General features: G+C 31.6%; 1 protein-coding gene across 2 annotated transcripts in view; it reads left to right on the top strand.

Moving 5' to 3' along the window:
* Positions 1–22,239, top strand: part of LOC148275098 (netrin receptor UNC5B-like) — a 227,067-nt gene that overhangs the window by 103,795 nt on the left and 101,033 nt on the right. Inside the window, exons 2-3 of one of the 2 annotated variants that reach the window (XM_088236137.1) lie at positions 9,328–9,607; positions 17,387–17,814. In XM_088236137.1, the coding sequence (XP_088092263.1) occupies positions 9,523–9,607; positions 17,387–17,814 (513 nt within the window). In that variant the 5' untranslated portion in view covers positions 9,328–9,522. Of the gene's footprint in view, positions 1–9,327; positions 9,608–17,386; positions 17,815–22,239 lie in introns of those variants that run through there. The other variant, XM_088236138.1, reaches the window with a different exon arrangement.

Genomic DNA, 22,239 nt, shown 5'->3' with positions numbered 1-22,239 from the left:
GAATGTAAGTGAAAAATCTGATTGGGATTCATAAAAAGCGAATGATGTTTGTAAACATTAAAAAATATACTGTTTTAAACACAAATAAACAACATCCTTTCATTTTTTTGTAAATGCATTCTCGTCGAATGCAACCCTGGTAGGTCAATGAATAAAAGATTTATGCTTCTAACCTTTTTTTCATAGATTCGATTGAAAATTTTAATATCTACGAACACGCATAGCGCAAAGATCTATATTTCGCTGAAAACCGCACGTAAATCGGTTAAGCCGCTTGGGAAAAGTTCAGTGACATCACACGTACAGACGAATTATATATAAAAAGATAAGTGTGTAGCTTAATTTTTAAAAAAAAGTTACAATAATGATCAAGTAAAAGATAAGAATGATTGTTTTTTAAAGAAAAGAGAAAATAAGAAGATATAAGAAGTAATAAAAGAAACTAAAATTAATTCACATACACAAAAATTTCTAATCTTTCACTCTTTAAGTCATTCACTCTGTCATGATAAATGTCAATGTATTTTTTTTTTCTATTCTGTTAAAGAGTCTCAACATTCTTGCGAGAGGGTAAAATGTGCCACATTGTTTGTATAAATTGGAAGGTAAAAGGTATCAGGTGATCTCAGACGCCTACGGGGAACATACAATGACACATTTTGAATATTTAATACAATATGATTCGTTATTATATTTTAATGATTTTCCTTGAAAGCGCAGTTAATTAAAACATTTTCTATTTACGGAGAATCCGGAGCCAGCAGCAGCAGTCAGTAACCGGGAGAGGATGGTATCGGGTTTCTTGTGAACCGTAATTATTTCAGTGATTGCCGCCACAGGCTACGTAGTTATTGGTCGAGGTATCGGCTTCCTATGAATCGGTCCGTAAGATTATTATCTGCGAGTCAGTTACTCTCCTATAGGTACAACTGTCCTATCTCGAGTCTGTGACGGTGCTCATTGAACCAAGGGTAATCCGCGACAAACACGTAAAGCGGAGCTTTCGTCTTTTTACCAGGAAAACTTGTCTTTTTTTAATGATTATGATAAAATTATAAATAAACTTATCAACGAAACTTCTTGGTTAAGTTTTACTTTTTATTATTTTGACCAACAAGCGCTTTTGCCTAAGTAGGCATCTTCAAAACTGGTGAATTGTTTACAACATTTACAATTTTTATACTACTCTTTACATATTTTGTAGATAAGATCAAATAAGTATTTTAATAGGGAACAGAAACATAAATATTTACAACTAGTTTGCTGTAGTTGGTCAAATTCGTTGGTCAAAATAATAAAAAGTAAGACTAAACCAAGAAGTTTCATTGATAAGTTTTTTTTAAATTTTATCATAATCATTGACTATGGAGTTTTATCAAGAAATATCAAGAAAAACATCAATATTATTGTCTTTTTTGTCGACATTATGCAATAAATGCAAAAACAATTAAAATTGAATACAAATTTCGGTCAAAGAGGATTGGCCTACTACTCGGTTAAAGTGTACAATCTACTTCCATTATCAAAAATGACAATTAGTAAGTACTCACAATATAAAATTGCTATTAAGAAATGGATAATGGAGGTGGGTTGCGCACGAATCGATGAGTGGATCAAGCCAAATAGGTAAACATTTGTGTACTGTTTATGAAATTTGGTCTACAGGTCCATATAAATTTAATATGTTTTTTATGATATTTTAGTTTATATTGCTTATTATGTTCATGACAACTACGTTAATTAGATTAATTACGTTTTTATTTTAGTATTATGTTAACTTTGTTAAATAACGAATTTAAGACATATTTCACTTATTGTAAAATGTTTCCCTCGTCACGGGACACCCCAGTGAGATAATATTACTCTGTATAAAAAAGAATAGAAACATTGTAAAAGTATAAATTAATAAATAAATAAAATCAATTTTTTTTTTATTCAATATGCCACAATTTATGAAGATTTTTTTTTCTTTTTCCACATCTGTTTCTAAGTGAAGGATGTGGACATCATAGTCGCCCCAAGGGATGGTATTCTTACGCGTATTTACGTACTAAATACACGCTAACAGAGCGATCTCTTTGCGCGCAATACCGTTCAGAATTATCTAAAGCTATTTTCATCGATACATGTCGATAAGGTACACAATAAAAACGATATTTGTGTAGGAAAATGTGTATATTTGTATGAAAATTTAACGTTTCGTCATCGGTAACCTGTAAATGAACATGTAACTCAAAATTATTCCTCTACATAAACGCGCAGTGATGTAACATCGTGTTACCACAAGCAAAAGACGGAATATTCTAAAAATTAGACTTTTGAAAAAAAAACATGGAGACATAATGTTTAATAATTCCATTGCCTTAATTTACAAAAATAAAAATCTAATTTAGCCGTGTTAAAGTTATAAATAAAAAATCATAAATAAACCGACTGAATCTGTTTCACATAAACACTTCCCACAAAACAGCGTCTTTGCCTTCCTTGTTATGAGTTTTATCTTCGAGCTCTCTCTTATACAGATTTATCGCTGTTTTGGTGGACATTCGTTCTTCGCGTAACAAAGAAAAATATTTTTTGTATTAAATTCCAGTACAGTTATACAAATTTTACTTTCTAAATCAGACGGGAAAATGCCTATTTCAAGATTACAAAAAATAAAACTTTTTTATTTATAAAAATAAAAGATATCTATCAAGTCCTCTCAAGAGTTTTAGAAGGCTGCTGCGTCCGTTCTCGGACTTCAATATTAGTTATGAAGTCAAACTACCTTATTCCCTAATACTCTCCCCTACAACTTACTTTTTGAAAATTTTTACAAATTTTCTGTCATGCTATGTAAATTGAATAACTTTTAATATATTATGTAGATAGATACATATAGGTACGGCTTTTTGTAATTCTTCACAAAAATCTAGTACATTTGCATTGAAAAATAAATATTTTTTTGTTTATTACAAAAGTTTGTATATTTCATCTACGTATATTACACAAAACAGTATGAAAACAGCGAAAACAGGAATAAGAAAATAGAAATTGGCAATTGTATTAATAGTAATATAACATGTTTTTATATTGATGATAATAATATCGTTAATTTTATTGCATACCATCTGCTGAATGAATTGATTAAGTTGATTTGCAGTTAAAGTAAGCTTACCCTCGGTAGGCAACTTTACATTTAACGAGCTAAAATAGCCTGAAGGGTTTTAAAGTCGAATAAAACTTACAAATGTTGTAGCATACCGATTTGTAGAGCACCTTCACGTAAAGTCTTGAATATAATGTATTTTGTATACTTAAATGCAATGTTTCGTTGTAATGCAGTCTACAGGTAATCGAAACTGTGGCCTTATTCGGTAACTAATTCGTTTAATAAATTCATTCGTATAATATGAGAGGGAACGAGAGCGAAATACGATTCTGATAGCGTTAGAGTGAGATGGCTATATGACGAACGAACGAACTTACGAAACGAAATTGTTATAGAATAAATCTGCTTCAGATTTGTAAAGTAGTAAGCGATATTGCTTGTCAAGGCAAAACTTGTTACTTATACCTAGATAATATATAACGTTATGTATATACATAAACGTATTACAACTGAGAAGAAGAACATTTTAGAAAATGGAATGTAGAAGTCTTTGCATTTACATGGCTTATGACCTGCCATTGGTTGGTTTACACACTGTGTAACATTCACCATTCTACCTTTATTTTAACATTCATATTCCTTCATCTCCTAATATTTGTAAAGTTAAGGAGCTGAAACCTTTATCGATGCGGGTGAGATTCGTCTGATTGATATATTTAATTTCCATTCTATAAAACTAGACAACTATGTTTATTATTATGTACGTTTTTTACAATTTCAAAGTACACAAATAATAACAATGACAGCCTAGCTATGGTAACGAGTTATGCCAAAAAAAAAAACGTAGGCATGTCTCTTTCTCAGACTAATGTTTGCATGTGTATCTTGATTTGCCATCCTTTTTTTCAGATTGTTGATTGCAAATCAATATTTGCTAAATCTGAAATGCAACTAGTAAGGAAATAATGTGTCTAGCTATTAAGCGTCAGTATCTTTTACATACTAAAAATAAATAGTTGTAAATATAATATGTTTACATGTGTATTTATTAACGCCCAAAGGGCTTTTTCAAATCGCTAGCCCAAAGCAACAGTGAGATAAACCCGAAATTTTCGAGTTCAAGATACACATGCGGATGTGTGTTTTTTTTTCAATTTATTTTATTAATATAACTATAATTTTTTATTTTTTTATTTCAATTTTCATATTTTTACCAAAACTAAAATCCCACAAAGCCACTTTCTGTAGCTTGTTGGTGGCTTGATTTATACTAACTTTTATAATATTATCTACATTTATAAAAACAATAAATTAACAGATATAATTAACAGCAAGAAAGATCAAAATATACATGTATTTACAAATAATAATAATACTCCTTTTTTTTTTTTAATACTAGAAAATATATGAAAAATTAAAATATTTACACATAAGCTAATATTCATGTATAGACTTTCGATCGATTAGCCACTCTCTTATTTTGCTTTTGTTACATTGTGTGTTAAATTTAAGTTCTTTTGGCAAAAAATTAAAAATGCTAGGACTAAATATTTGAGAGTTTTATTACCAAACTTATTACGTACTTTTGGTATGACCAAATCATCATTATACGTGAATTAATAAATTAAAAAATGTTGTTTGTTTAAATTAATGTTTTTAAATTATAAAATAAAGAAGTAAGATATATAATCTGTGTAAAAATATAGTATTCATAATCTACTTCAAATTATTTAATTAGTCTGACCCTTTTGATTATCTCAGTATATGTTCTTTAGAGATATCTAACTGTAGCTTTAGGCTAGCGATATACAGAGGTTTTACCAAATTTACAAATATAAAAATACAATTTTAAATATAAACCTATAAATATAAAAAAAACAAATGAAAATACTAGAAACTTAATTGTTGTTCAAAAATTTAAAAAGTAACTGTTTCTTGAAGTTTGATGAAGTTCCTGCAAATATATCTATTTTTTAATGTTTTTGCTCCTGAGTGTGTTAGTTTCCGAGAGAGTGTATTCTCGGGAACAGAGAATTAATGTGCGAATTAGACTAAGATATACTTATTAATATATTTAAAATAAATATGAGGCCTCGTTGGCCTATTAGGCACGTTGAAATAGATACATGTATGTAACCTTATAGCAAATACAACGTATTGTAGAGCACAACATTTTCTTTGGAGTGAGAGATAACCTTGATTATTTTTTACTTATGATATTCATTTTTAAATATGGAAAAAAAAGTTGATTAAAGGTCTAATGTACCTATTGTTAGTTTATTTTTATTTATTGAAACTTTAAGTACAAAAATATATGCAATTTGGAGGTCTTATTACTAAAAGGATGATCTTCCAGCAAACCAAAATCAGACAAGTAAAAAAAAAACAAAATTTGTACCTACTTATTTGAAAAAAAATTGTGTACATGTACAATATGTACAAAACATCACGCCGTTTCCCCGTAAGGGTAGGCAGAGAGGATAGAACGCTACATCACTCTATCTTTGCATACAGATCTCGCTTCCTTTACATTCATACATCTTCTCATGCACGCACGCCGATTTTTCCGACTTTTGACATGTCCATCTTCAAGTATTTGACGGACTTGATCGTGCCATGTCTTTCTCGGTCTTCCTGTATTTCTGCATCCATCAATATTCGCATTGTTATTATTTTTAGCCGTTCTTTCTCTGCCAATTCGCTCTACATGTCGAAACCAACGCAAAGCTCCTTTCTTGATTTTGTCGATAATGCTCATCTCAGCCTTACACAATGTACGGATCTCGACATTTGTGCATCTATCGTACATAGTTTTACCATACATTCGACCGAGAGATCACCATTCGACAGTATTCAGCCTACTTTCATCCCTGTTTTTTCAAGTCCATAATTTGCTCCCATACAATTGGGTCGGGACCAGGAATCCATTGCGAACTGCTAATTTTGCCTCTTGCAAGAAACAATAATATATATACAACGTTTTCAAATATTTTTTTCTCTTAACATGCTTCGAATTACTAACAGATGATCTCCGATATAGTTCAGTTCAGGTTTGCTATATATTCTGTAGTAATTATACCTAATATACCTAGATAATTATTAATATAAGGGTGTTAGTATGTAGATGCACTTTCCATTAAGTAAACTAAAATGGATATCCCGATCCAATCTGCTTCTGGCAAAATTCGATTCAGATGAGCTTTTGCAACAAAGGCAAGCTCTGGAGTGTTTAAATTAGCATTTGAAGGTAGCAAATCGAAGCAAATTGACTTCCTCTGAAGAAGCTTACTTCCAAGTTTAACTACATTTGTAGCATATTACGAACAGCTTCTTCTCGTAAGTAATACGATAGTAAAGTTTAATGAATAACTTGATGATATATTGTATTAATTTGTATGATATTATGAATTGTCAAAAAAAATGTTTTTTCTTATGTACAGTCCTAAATGAGTTTCTAATAACTCCTGGGAGTATAATATGTAATTTTTGTATTATATGTTTTATTAATAATAAAAATAAAAAAAACTTTATTTTATTGAGTCATCGATGCGATTAATACTCATTTATTTCTTTTGATAATTATAAATGGAAGAAAATAACTTGATGACGTAAGATGAAGATATAAATAATGTAGAATATGTCAATTTGAAGATTTCTGAAAAACCTTCTACATCCACCGGTGCGTAGGGTACTGCATTAGTAAACTAAATGCATTGTATTTCGATCATCTGTTACATGGATATAAGGTGATCAGTCTAAAGTTTCAGGTGTCAGTCCAGGAACAATGAAATACTGCAGAAACAACCTTTAAAATTAACACGTCTTGTACAACCTGCAAAGACCTGCCGAACCCAGAACTTTAAGAATGATAGACGAACGCGTCAACCATTACAGAACAAGGCGGACTTATTTGCACTCGATTTTTTCGACAGACTTTTTACCTGAGAGCAGCCTCCGATTCGAAAACACTCGTGCAGGGTTCCTACTCTATTTTACACATTTGACACACATAACTGTACTCTTCATCCGCTTGGACATAGAAATGCGTTTCGAGAAAGATAATACTGGTAAAGGGATTCAAATATTTTACCAAAAACTTGTTTGTAAGGCGATTAATTTTTTTATGTATTTCATAAAGGACCCAGGGCTGGTATTCCGAACGCGTTTACAGCGCGCTATAATGCGTATTTAGTACGTAAAAACGCGCTATACCGCGCTTTAATTTCGATTGGAATACCAGCCCAGGTGTCAAATGAAACCTTATTTCGCCCTACTTTTAAAAATGTAACTAACTAACTAACCATCACGCCATTTCCCCAGAGGGGTAGGCAGAGAGGATAGAACGCCACACCACTCTGTCCTGGCACACTTCCTTTGCTTCCTTCACATTCATACATCTTCTCATGCACGCACGTCGATTATTCCGACTTTTCACATGACCACTTTCAAGAATTTGCTGTACTTGATCATGCCATGTCTTTCTCGGCCTTCCTCGACTTCTACAACCAGACACATTCGCATCATAAATCTTTTTAGCCGTTCTTTCATCATTCATTCGCTCCACATGACCGAACCATCGCAAAAGACCTTTCTTAATTTTGTCGATAATGCTTAACTCAGCCTTGCATTCTGCTCTAATTTCGACATTAGGGCACCTATCATACATTGTTTTTCCGCACATTCGCCTGAGGGATCGCATTTCAACAGCATTCAGTCTACTTTCGTCCCTTTTTTTCCAACTCCATGCTTCGCTTCCATACATTAGGGTTGGTACCAGAACTCCATTATGAACTGCTAATTTAGCCTCTTGCGATAGACACTTATTTGCTACGACAGACTTTAAGGCACCATTAACTCTGTTACCGGCACTAACCCTCCTTTCAATATCCTTGTCCATATTTCCATCTCTAGTAAACATACTACCCAGATATACAAATTCTTCGACCTGTTTCAAACTATCTCCATTTACTACAATCTTACATTCAGTCATAGTTACATTTCTTTCAAAGACCATGACGTTCGACTTTTGCACATTCATTAGCAAATCACTCTCCTTGCACACTTCGTAAACCTTTGTAACCAAGGATTGCAGTTCCTCTTCGCTGTCAGCTAGGAGGACTGCGTCATCGGCGTACAGAAGGCAACTGACAGTAAGATTACTCATTTTCGCTCCCACATCCATACTTTTCAATTCTCTCATACATTTATCCATGTATATGTTGAATAACCACGGTGACATAACACATCCCTGTTTGACTCCTTTAGGGATGTCAAACCAGGAAGTTAATGACCCATTTACCCTTACACACGCTACACTATCTTTGTACAAGGAAGCAATAGCGCGGACAAGGTTGTCACTCACTCCATACTCCGATAGAACCATCCATAATTTTTTCCTATCAACTCGATCAAATGCTTTTTGCAAATCAACAAAAGCGCAAAAAAGCTTCTGGTTTTTCGCCAAAAACTTTTCTGTCATATTGCGTAATGCAAATATTTGATCCATACATCCTCTACCATTCATAAATCCACTCTGTACATCCCATACTTTCTCCTTGGTCACGTTTCTTACTCTTTCTATCAGTATTCTTCCATACATTTTGCCGACAGCGCTCAGAAGACTGATAGCTCTGTAATTCCCACACTCCACCTTAGAACCCTTTCCCTTGTATAACGGCATAACAACTGCCCTCCTCCAATCAGGTGGAGTCCTTTCCTCCTTGAGACACAAGTTAAAAAGTTTATGTAGCCATGTGAGAATTAATTTGCCACCCGACTTAATAAACTCTGCTGCAATACAGTCATACCCTTGCGCTTTACCATTCCGCATACATTTGACAACGCTGATAATTTCTTTCATACTAATCTGACTTACCTCATCATTTGTCCAAAATGTCCTTACGTTTTTATTACTTAGTGGCAATTTTTTTAATGCACACAGCCGGCTTTCTTCGTGAGAAAAGCTACTCTTCTTTTGAAACGTTAAGAGTTTTATTTTATCGACAAAAAAATTATATCGCAATGTATTTTTGTCCCGAATTAACAAAAAAAGTATTTATAAGTTACCGAGTTTGCTCGGCGACGCGACGGAGCGCGTTTTATTAAAACTCCGGGACCGCAGTCGATAACAAAACTTGACGATGAATTGTATTGACTATTTTTTGTTATTGAAAAGGATGTTCACTGATTGAAAAGAACAATAAAACATAATGTATTTGTTTTCGTTGTTTCAGATAGCGGTGATTGAAGTCCGATGGGAAAAAATGTCAACGTAATGCCACGAGCTTTGAAGTATTAACAGTGTAACAATGTGAAGATCTGAAGACAGTGGCAGTTAAGTTTGTTTTCAAGTGTAGTGAAAGTTTAATCCGATGATTCACTTCAAAGGATTTAGTTGAAGCTTGTTTTTTTTAGAAAGTAATATCATTATGTGGGTGTTACATATGATTTTGTTGATATTCATGGCTTCTTGTTTTACCAGTTATGGATTACCGACAGCTGAAGATGATGATGGTAAATATTAATTTATTTTACTAAAACACGTTTTAATATATTGTTGATATTTGTTGTACAAAACTGGTACTACGAAACAATTGAGTACAAGGTTCATTGTATAAATTGCACAGAGATATATTTAGGTAATTTTTCATTGATTCATTTTTATTGAATCGGTATTTAATTCGTATCGTTTCATAATATATTAAAAATAACTACTTGTCTGCCGGTAATCTAAGTGTTTCTTTTAGTATTTATGATAAAACTTTAAAATGTTGATATAAAGTTTAATTTAAGTATCAATCAGTTTTTTAAATTTTAAATTTCTCTTTCATCTTGAGGATGCCTACTTAGACGAAAGCGCTTGTTAATAATTAAGTAAGTTTAACCAAATCAATAAGTTTGATTGATAATATGGATTTTTTTATTTTTTATAATTGTTATATACATTTATAACAATACACAATTGTATTAAGATGTGTGGTTTGTTTCTGGTTCTAATTAGGTAGGAGTTCCCTGTGTTAGGCAAGATTTAAAAATTATCATAAAATCTTATTTTAATTCAAATCGTACGTAAATTAAGTGATGAAACTATTATTTTAAAAAAGTACTTTAAAAAATACGAAAATTTCATTTTAAGCTTATTATGTAGAAGTATTAAGCAAACACGGCTTTTAAAAGTTTGTACAGTTATTTGTTTAAAAAACTGTATATTTATTTCATACTGACAAAACATAGCGGGCAAAACATTGGTAAAAAAATAAAACGAAATGATTCGAGTTAAGCAAATTATTGAGATTATTTAATCGTCATTTAATTAGTGATTTGATAATGGTGTATCATTGCAAAATTTGATAATTGTTAATTACTCTTCTTACCCGGTATTATCAATTTTTCCATTTTATTATTTTCATAAAACGAAGCAAAGTTATATTCAATATTTATACTTGAAACACTAACTTTGTGATTATTCGTTATGATACATTGGTTAATTAATTTTCTACTAGCTGCTAAAACAGATAGCTAACATAAAGGATATAATGAAAACTTAGTTGATAAAATATTAAATCTTAAACAAAAACTAAAACACATAATTACATATTTATGTTCTACGCCCAAAATAAAAAAAGCTTACGAACCTAAACAATGGAGGCGGATTATTTTTATGAATGTCATTTTTTCTTAACAATTATCTTATTCTCTACCATCAAAAATAAACCTGCATTTTTCAAAACTAATAATATGGGAACATTCTAAAAGAAAAAAGATAAAGTCTCTAAATATAATAAAAAAAATGTAATGAATGCGATTTAATCTGCATTGGAAAAGCTAAAATAAAGTTTAATATTAGAGTGAAAGATTATTTAAAGTGCCTAAGAAATTAATAATATTTTTTCTTAATTCGTAAACCATCTAATATAAAATAATCATAATTTCAATTAAGATACGAAAATAAAAGTTCTTTATGTTAAACAAAAAATATTAAAATTAGACAACTTAGAAATCTTAGAAATCGAAAAAGTATTCATAATACTAAAAATATTATTAATAACCAAATAAACAATATTTTCTTTTGTCCACTGTCTAGTTTTATCATTTTATCATCGTACCCACCTCATTTTTCATCTTTATGAGAACAACACGACAAAAATGCTTAACTTATTAACTCCATATGTACTATGTAATATTTAGTAATCACTGTTAAAATAAAATATGATCGAATTCATTACTTAATTATAACCTGTGAAAGAATTATGTTTAGCTATGAAACTAGCGGGTAGAAAAAAAAAGAGTAAAAACAATGTTGTTTAATTTTTATTTTATTAACATTATATTATCTATTATAATTTTACATAGTTGAATAATGTATGTAATTTTCACAATAATGTGAATTTCTTGTACTATAATTCCTCTCGTTCATGCCTTCAAAAATCTTCATTTAATTTATAAATTATGCATTTACCATGAAATGTCTAAAGAAAAGCATTCATCATAACAATCCTTTCGGGAAATGGAGTTAATGAATTCCATTCGAACCGAAGCGAATGGGTAGTCACGCATTATGTTAAACTGGAACCATTTCAAGCCATATGTTCTTAGTGTGTGTCTGCCGCGATCTTCTCTGTAGGGGCCTTAGACATTGAATATCAATACAATTTATTTTTTATAATACTCGTATTTTAGAAGATAGAACGAGATAGGTCCATTTTGAAACAATCCTACCGAAAACTTAAATGAATTAAGGTTTATGAAAATCTAAGGTCAGAATGGAAACATTAGGTGTTACATATAAATATATAGTTGGATAATTTATATAGCGCCATTTTTGTGAAAATCACCTCAAGGGTACAATTAATAAATATCCCAGTACGTCTTGCAGCTACAGAGCGCATGGACGGTTGGGATTTTAGTTCCTCGTTTTCAATTAAGATCAATAAAAAATCATAACAGATAGGAGCTAGATTACCGGACGTCTCGCAGCTACAGAGCGCATAGACAGTTAGAAATTTAGCCCCCATTTACACATTTTAAAAATTGACAAATAAATTTAGTGTATTATTGATACTAAAAAAAAATAAAAATAATATGAATAATAAAAAGAAGTAAGATTACAAACACGTCTTGCAGCTACTAAGCGCATAGACGATTGGAATTCTAGACCCCATTTATAAAATTTAGGTATTTTTAAGTTGGTATATGAAAGCTAGATAACCAATCATCGTGCAGCTACAAAGCGCATGGACGAGTGGAATTCTAGCAAAGTTAGAATGATATCAATAAATTTATAAAAAATAGAGCATAGTAGTAAGTTTGTCAAGTGTTCATGCCAAGAACTAAGGAATAAAAAACTAAATAAATAAAGCACTGTATCAACTCCATGGTTAACAAAGGGAGATAGATGTCCGAAGATAATCTTTTGTAGACAGTAGGTAGATATCGTCACCATGTGGTCCACTAGGCTGCTGGAGAATTTCTGGAAACGCACGTGATATTTAAGGTTATTGTATAATCAAACTTTTGCGTTTTTGAATGCACTGCGTATATATTTAAGTAGATACCTTTTTAATACTTACAATACGAATTTTATGTTTGTACTTACTTAAAAATGTTTTGAGAATAAATGTTTAAATAAAAACATGTGTAGAGTTAGATATTGACAGAAGACACGAAGTTCCTGTTAAATGCGTATTTATTATATGACGAATAAAAAATAAATTGTTTCACGCGAGTGATACGGCGACGAGGTGTTGAAATAACTGCACTTGGACTTCTACGATTACCGTATAGAGCTTCTCGCTACGATCCGTGACCCTGTTATAGGTCCTGTCGGATATGCAGATCTGGTGGCTTACAAAAAGAATTTCAAGGCTTCTAAAAAGTTTTGTTATCATTTCGGCGAATTCATCATGTCCAATCAATTTAATCCCAGTCAGTGAAGAAAGAAGAACAGTGAAGTTAACGAAGTGCATATAATGTACTTCTGAATTACCTTCTTTTAACACAAAGATGCTAAGGCTACCAAATTATAGAAAGCTCTTTCGGGTCAGCTTTTTTCGTTCGGTAACGAGCAACTTTGCCGTGTGTGTGGGCATCGCCAAGGAGACTTATGTCCTCAGATGCAGTGTACGGCATGTGGTGGGCAAGCTGCACTTAGACCACATGCTGGAACTGATTGAACTGGACTGGTTGACTGAACTGAACTGAGCTGGGTGTTGACTGCACCTTGTGGTCTCAATAGGCCATGTTTCTTTGTTCTTCGTGTATCCGTGGTAGGGACGATGTTAATATACTGCAGGATGTTGATCCCGTGTTTCGCTGAATGTAATGAACTGAATTCAATAGACAACGCTGACTTGCTTCTTGGAGGCATGACTATATTTCAGGTGAAATTATTTAACACGTGTGTCATCGATAATGGATTATGAACCCCACACATGAATACACCCGGGTGAATAAATTCTTTGTTTTGAGGTTACTAACGAAACTCTAGGAGAAAATTATTAATTTATTTGTCTAAATGTTATAAAAAAATTAACAAAACAGTTTGAATAAAATAAGCTAGGCGTTGCTTAGTATGCAGGTAAAGTAGTTCAGTCAAAATGTCTCCCGCATCAATAAAGGTTTCAGCTCTTTAACTTCACAAAGATCAATTGATGGAAGAATTGAAGGAATGCAAATGTTAACACGAAGGCAGAATGGTGAATTTTAGATAGTGTGTAAAGTGGCCACTTAAACTATCCAATGACAGGTCATAAGCTCTCTAAATGCCTAAACTAACATATTCCCTTCTATTTCTCATCTCTGTTGTTATATAATTATATTAATGAAATGAAATTACTATAATACCAATCTGTATTTTTTCGATCTTGACTTACCATTTCCGAAAAAATACTTCAATGTGAATAAATTTATGAAGACATGAATTTTTAATTTATAGTTTATCGAGTCACTTGTGATCAGTTAAATAATATTTTGGAATTTAGTTATAATCGTCATGAGGAAATCAAAGTTTTTCTTTAAATAATAATAAACTTTAAACACTTTTATTTATAATTGTAACCAGTGACCCGGTTCTGTCGTGACCGACATTGTCAGACTGGTGGCAGACTAAACAAATGCAAATAGGGTATGCAAGTGCAAATAGGGTATGTAAATCATGATTTTATATACTTTCAGAATTAAATAGTTTATTGTTTTTATTTTTTTTTCAAAGCAATTTATTATCTTTATTATTATCATATTATATTACATACACAAAATTGTATTTTATACAAAGTTGCTTTGACTACCTAATTAGGGTTATTTAACCCGTTCTAAGACAGTCAAAAAATTGTTTAAAAAAACAGTAATTAATGTATAGAAACAGTTATAAAGATGGTGGACAACGTGAAAAACAAAGTAAAAAATGGAGTAAGAACATGGTAAAAACAAAGTAATAAATGTGGTGAAAACATAGTAAAAATGTAGTGAAAACGTAGTAAAAAAATAGTTTCCAAAAGATAAGAATCCCCTGGAAACGGAAGCTGTTTATAAACTAAATTGCCAAGAATGTGATAAGGTGTAGATAGGACAAACAGGGCGCACAGCAAAGAAATGGATTGACGAACACAAAAAAAGTGTAAACTTGGGCATCCTGACAAATCTGCAATGGCGGAACACTTTATAGACACCGGACATTTTTTCGCGTTTGAACCGAAAACTTTGCATAAACCCAGTAATTACAGTTCACGAATAATAAAAGAGGCAATTGAAATACACAGACACCCAAATAACATAAACAAAGACGACGGGCTGAAATTAAACTCAACATGGTTCCCAGAACTTACTACAAAAATGAATAGAAATGTGTCTACTGCCGACAGCGACACGGTACAAACTGCTAGTACATACACACATACTTTTTTTCTACAAAACACTCAGTTTACCCTAAAGATGGCTCCTGCAACGGTAGCCGAAACGTGGGAACAAATCCAACACACACGGTATCACCCAAAAAAAAAAACAAAATTGATAACAGTGACCGTGAAAACCTTCGCACTTACTCGTAAATAGTAAAAAATGTTTATGATTTAAATTCCTGCTAATCAAATGTTAATTTTCCTAAATAATAAAAAAGTATACTTCTTTTACGTCATATGGTTTGTTATGTCACCATAATACTACGACACATTGAGAGATAACTTATACCGACTTAGAGAGACAATTTAGCACGTGTTGTAAAAAGGTTCAGCGTATATCGGAAAATTGACTCAACTTGACTCGTCTACGTGACTTATCATAATTCGAGTCCAGACCCTTGCGCGTGGGTAGTTCAACACAGAAGTTTGCTGAGCTCAGATTTCAAAAGCTGTAGTTGAGAAAACACGAGAGTTTTTGTTCTATTGACTTTCGGAAAGATGCAGATGTCGATCACGTACAGGTTCCCGTGAAGCGTAAAGTAGCGTTCATACGAGGACAATGCAATATTGTCCTGTCGCAGCATCGGAACTATTGTCCTCATGTGAAGAGTATTTTCGAGGGGAAGACCATGGACGGACACTGTCCCAGAGATAGACGGGCAGGCTATCTCCGTACGACAATGGATTACCGGACATACCAGTAGGACAATAGCCACGGTCTTGCGCATTTTTATAATTTAATTCGTCCTCCAATAATTCCAACATACCTTAAAAAAAATTATACCAAAAATAAATATAACCAAGTTGGCGTAGATCCGTGATTCCGCAACACTAGCCACGGGACCGCAACCCGATTTAGAATAATATTTTCACTAACTCGCCCGTGATTCACGTCGTCGCGTATTTTTTTTCGCAGCGTTCCACGTATGAACTATGGCTAAATGGTTTTATTATTTATTTACAATTTTTTTGTCTACGTTTGTTTAATTTTTTATCACGTAATCATTTTATAAAAAAAAAAGAAAAAAAATTCCGAAGTATTTTTTTTCGGAAATGGTAAATCAGAATTGAATAAATACTGATAGGTATTATGCCATCACCCTGTCCTGCCTAGCCTAGGCTTTTCACGGAGCTGGAACAGGATAATACTGTCCTGCTTATTGTATTGTCCTAGTGTGAACCCAGCTTAAGGAGAGTCCTCTGATAGGGAGATAACGTGAACGGATGTGGTCCTACTACGTCACCCTGTGGACGGCTTAATATCCGGTCTGGTCACGACCCTAACCTGTATTGAATTCAAATGTACAACTGTTCCAGAAACGCAATGGATGCCGACGGTATTTAAATTCAATACATGAAATTAAACTGCCACCTCTCGGTGTTTAGGTTCAGCCGCGATACCTTGTACGACATATTGTATTGCTTCCTGTCTCCATTTAATATTCTAATTTTGACTTTTGTGGAAAGTAGAAGAAACTTTAATCTAATAAAATGTTAAAGTAAAATAACATCACTTTGTTTTTATATACCACTTAATTTTTATAATTTGACAACTAACTAGTTTCGGCATTACTATGTCTTCTTCAGAGTTAATTACAAACTAACATAACATATGCATAACATGTACTTTTAAAACTAGAGTTAAAGAATATATGATATGTCTTAAGAACAATAGTTTTTCTGAGTTTGCTGACCATATCCTAACAAATAGTCACTCATTCCACTTTGAAGACGACATCGAAATTTTACATATAAACAAAAAAAGGATATGCATACGATTATTTTGAAATATTGAAGATTAGAAAAGCTTTAAATAAAATTTGTAATATTATTAATAATCAAATAAATAGTCCTATTTTAAATATGTTCCCTCTCTCTAAATCCACACTTAAACCTCCTCTATGCTCTACTCCCGTAGCCACGCCCACTCTACCCTCTCTATGAAAAAAAAAATATGAAAAAAATCTACTTCCATTGTCCATGAGGACAATTTGTAAGTAATCACAATATAAAACTGCTATTAAGAAATGGATAGTGAAGGTGGGTTGCGCACGGATCGATGAGTGAATCAAGCCAAATAGGTAAAAATTTGTGTACTGTTTATGAAATTTGGTGTACACGTCCATATAAATTTAATATGTTTTTTATGATATTTTAGTTTGTACTGCTTATTTTGTTTACGATAATAATTAGGTTAATGACATTAATTTCGTTTTTATTTTCTTATTATGTTATCTATATTAAATAACTAATTTAAGGCATGTTTCATTATACCTGTTGTAAAATGTTTCCCTCGGCACTGTACATTATTATGTATAAAAAAAATAATACCAAAATTGTAAAAGTGTAAATAAATAAATAAATGAATTAAATGGTAATAAAACTTTAATTGTTTCAGGAGATATTCTACCTCACCATTTTCCATCGATGGATGAGGATAAGGAGAAGAAAGAACATGACACGAAAATGAAATCAAACGTCACAACAGTCGTCGAAAGCAGCTTAAACCAACACCCTCACTTACTCGACCCCCTAATTCCCGAACCCTACGATCCGTATAATCCCAAACACAAGATTCCTGTCCCCGAGAGTGACGAGGAGTCGGAGTATGACAGTTACGATACGAAGAATGCCAAAGGACACGACCACCACGATGTGGATACCGATGACGTCGAGAATCACGATCTCCTGAGTGCTGTGGATACAGATCATCTTCTTCAGCCGAATGCTGATAACCTACCGATATTCCTCACCGAACCTAAGAACTCTTTTGTCATCAAGAACAAACCAGCCACGTTGCAGTGCAAGGCAGCGCATGCTTTACAGGTTAAACACAAACCAAATAACTAATGCTATTTAAGAGATAGTGGGTACGAATGATATCAAAAGCGTATCAAATAGTTCATAATTTTAGATAAGTGATGTTTTAAGCATAATGTCGCTGCGTCGGCAATATCGATTAAGCGATTTTTCTTTGTTAAAAGCATTTTTGATTTCTCATTCAGATTACACAATTTTGATTCAAGAAAAAAATACTCAAATATTTTTTCAAATTAAAATTACGTATTTTTACTTTTTAATCAATAAAAGAATTAGTAAAAAAAAACATTATCAAAAGGCAAATCGTTTATTGAGCTCTCAATTTGTTGATTCAAGTAGAAATTTACAACATCGGTGTAGTAACAACAACAACAAACCATTACGCAGATTACCTGTAAGGGTAGGCAGAGAGGATAGAACGCCACGTCACTCTATCTTTGCACACAGATCTCGCTTCTTCTACATTCATACATCTTCTCATGCACACACGCTGATTTTTTCAACTTTTGACATATCCGTCTTCAAGTATTTGCTGGATTTGATCCTGCGATGTCTTTCTCGATCTTTCTCTATTTCTGCATCCATCAATATTTGCACTGTAAATATTTTTAGCCGTTCTTTTGCTGTCCATTCGCTCTACATGTCCAAACTAGCGCAGAGCTCCTTTCTTGATTTTGTCGATCGTGCCTATCTCAGCCTTACGTAATATACGGATCTCGACATTTGTGCATCTATCGAATATAGTTTTACCACACATTCTCCTAAGAGATCGCATTTTGACAGCATTCAGCCTACTTTTATCCCTGTTTTTTCAAGTTTATACTTGCTCTTATACATCAGAGTCAGTGTAGTAGTTTCTTAATTAAACAATTTGATGTTATCGAATTATGGATTGGACATTTTCCAGTAAATAAACCTTAGAGTGAGGCCACTGGCTAATAGAGTCGCCCATACGGACAAAAGAAATGCTTTAAATATCATTCACGCAGTAAGTTACAGTTTACAGCAATACAACGGGCCGTACGTACTCAGGTCGAGAATTGCAAGCCCAAACCGAAACCACCCGTTACACGTTTCTTTTTAAAATTAAAATTAAACCAACATTTAGAAATACTTTTGTGCTATGTTAGCCTCGTGGTGTAGTGATCAGCCCATTTCATTGCCGTGCAAGAGGTCTTGGGCTTAATTCATGACATGGTTTACATGAAACATTTATTTAAAAAGGTGATTTAACACTAGAATATTTCATAGTTCCTAGGCTGGCACCTGAAACATTAGACTGATCATCTTACCTTCATGGTACAAAAATGATTAAGATACACTGCGATGGTTGTTCCAACGCAGTGCCCTATGCACTTTTGGGAAAGGGAACGACGACAACGATGATTTTTTCTATGCAATAGAGCTAAAAGTCTTTTGTTGCGAATTATTGCCTTGAGATATTTACGGTATTTTCAAATAAATACTCTCAGATGGTAGGTAATATGATTGTAAAAATAATATTTGTATTGCATGACAAATATAGCGTTACATGGTGCATTTTATCTCGTTAGTTGATGAACCAAAGGTAAAAAAAGAAAACCAGGAATCTCGAACAACTTCATTCATCCTGTATAGTCTCTTGAACCAAGTGATACGATCTGGTAATAAATGATTCGCGGGACAGCGGTAAATGTCTCCTGCAGAAAGTCGACGTGGGATCGGCAAAAACCACTTCAGGTTTAAACTCATCACAATAAAATACACAGTTGTCGCAATATGTCTTATATTGTTGATAGATTAGAGTTTAATTCATAAAAACATTTTAGTGTACTTATTTATAATATTTTGGTTATTCTGGCAAAAAACTTTTACTCTTAAATCCCTGTTTTGAGAATTCAAGCATTTAAGTTGTGTCCCAATTTTACTCTTTTATATCTTATTTAAATAAAGTAAGATGTTAAAGTGGTATTTTTTTTTGTTTTTTTACAATAAACACAAGTGATAAAACAGAGAATTAAAACAAATAAAGCTTAATTACATAGCAATAAAATACATTTTAATAGTAAAAATAGTAAACAAAAAATCCCAAAAAGGCATGGCCTGTTCGTGGGTATACAAGAAAATGTTTATAAATTTTTGCTACTATAATAAACAATGGACCGTAATACTTTTTGTGTAACATAAGAAAGAAAATATTAAATATTCTGTAAAAGTTTATATGGTATTTTTTTATAGTAATTAAAAAAGGAAATAAAAGATATTAAAAAAACACAAAAATATTCCTTATTATTGAAGGGCAACAAAATATATCATAGAAAAAAAGAGTTCATATCTTTAGTTTGAATCCAGGATAGTGCATGTTTTTTAAAAGAAGGAAAATTTTGAATGTTTGGAATCAATGAAATATTATCAGTAAAAAAAGTATTAAAAATTTTTGGGCCTATAAAATATACATGTCCCTGTGCGAGCCTCGTTTTACAATGTGGTATTTCTAACACACAATTCCTTCTTTGATTTGATCTATTTGAATTACTTGTAAATGCATTTTGGTTCTTAAATATTTATTTTAAGCATTGAAAACAATATATTTGTGTTAGGTCTGAAAGTTTAGCTTCTTGGAACAATTTAAGATTTTTTTTTTAATTTCTCCGTTTCTTAATTTTATATTAAGTAAATATAAAATTATTTAAAGCTTTTAGCCTGAATAAAACACCCGGAATACGATTTAACCTTAAATTTTATTTTTAAACTACAGTTATATAAAATTTAATATGATTTAGTGTATTTTGCCACTTTGCATAGCGTTAAAAACTTAATAAAACTGCATCATTAAGTCAAATCCGCATATTTTCAAGTTAACGTTTTTTGCCAGTATACCCACGATATAATATGTGTGTGCGATGTAGTTTGTTGGTTGGATTGGCGCGCTATTAGCGAATGTGTTTTTTTTCCTCGTGTCTTAAATAGATGTTTTTTTTTTCTATTTTCTGTATCCATCAAAAAAACACGAACTATTTTGGTAATTTTTTGTTACTTTATCTTTTTTATTATGATTTGTAATATTTGATTTGGTATATTTTATTGTATTTTCGTTTTCTTTAATGTTTTAAATCAATTTGGTTTTTAAAATTACAAGAATTAAATCTGTTCGATTTTCGATTTTTAATTGTTTATTGTTCTTTTTTCTTTATCTATTTAATTATGCAACAATACATTGTAATTCAATTTTAGTTCCTATTACTTTTTGACGATTTATGTCACAATCATATTCATTTTCTGTAAGCATTTTCAGTAAAAAGTGTTATTTTCCCACAGTAATAAAAATAAAATAAACTACTAGAAGTCATTAAATGTAGAAATCGGAATATTATTTTTCACGAATTACAATTAAAATTTTGAGAAGTGGGAAATGGTTATTTTTAGTAATAGTTCAAAGTAATCAGTATGTATTACATTAAAATTATCACGGAATTCAATTTTAATTTAAAAAGTATCTATGTTTTTCGTGAAAATTCAGGTTTCATTACAGCCTTAAAATGTATAAAATAAATCTAATAAAATGCCTTAATTAAAAAAAATACATTTTTACAGCTTTCTGTTGAATTATTTATTTATTTTATTTTAATTGGGGAATCAACAGTTCTACATACATATTTATAGCAAAACAAACAGATATAGTGTATAAACTCAGAACTAATAAAAAATTTCTACAAAGTATACAAAGTTAGTAAAGAAAATATATTACATATTAAATAAATATATATAAGTTTATGCATATAAAATGTTATTTTCATGTATTTTTTAATAATCAAAGAATTTTTTATTTTTTCAAAGAACAATAAGTTATTGTAAATTGGGCGGGATTAGGACAAAGATGCTTGAAGAGAGGATAAGGAGGGGAAGGGAGATGTACATATTTATTATTATAATGTCTACCAAGTTACAAAATGCATTTTTAGTGTTAATTTTAAATCCAACAGAGTGTTGTTTGTGTAATCTATATCTTTAAATTTTGTATTGTACACTGAAAAAGTCCTACGAAAAAAAGTATTTTTAACATACGATGTTTTACTTATTAGTACATGAAATAGGTGGTACCGTCTACAAATCTTGGCTGGCACATGTATTGTTGTTAAACTAAGTAGTTCTGTACACACATATAATATTATAACACATAAATACAACAAATTACATTGTATGTATAGTTTAGTACTCTTACGTTGGAAAATTAGATTTCAATTTTGGTGCCATTTTCAAAATAGTCAAAATCAAAAGTATATGATAAATAATTGATCGTAGTATCTGCAATATCATGGAAATACAACTCGGTTCAAGCTTATGTAAATGTTTGTAAATCGCTAAGTACTAAAATTTATAACGTGTATTAACTATCCATCCACGTAAACGAGGCTAAGTATAATATTATATTGTGCTTTAAATACTGACGTA

The sequence above is a fragment of the Micrasema longulum genome, unplaced genomic scaffold (assembly GCF_059751315.1).
Source record: "Micrasema longulum isolate JH-2025_06_02 unplaced genomic scaffold, ASM5975131v1 h1tg001512l, whole genome shotgun sequence".
In the NCBI taxonomy this organism is placed as follows: domain Eukaryota; kingdom Metazoa; phylum Arthropoda; class Insecta; order Trichoptera; family Brachycentridae; genus Micrasema; species Micrasema longulum.
This window is presented reverse-complemented; position numbering and strand designations above follow the sequence as displayed.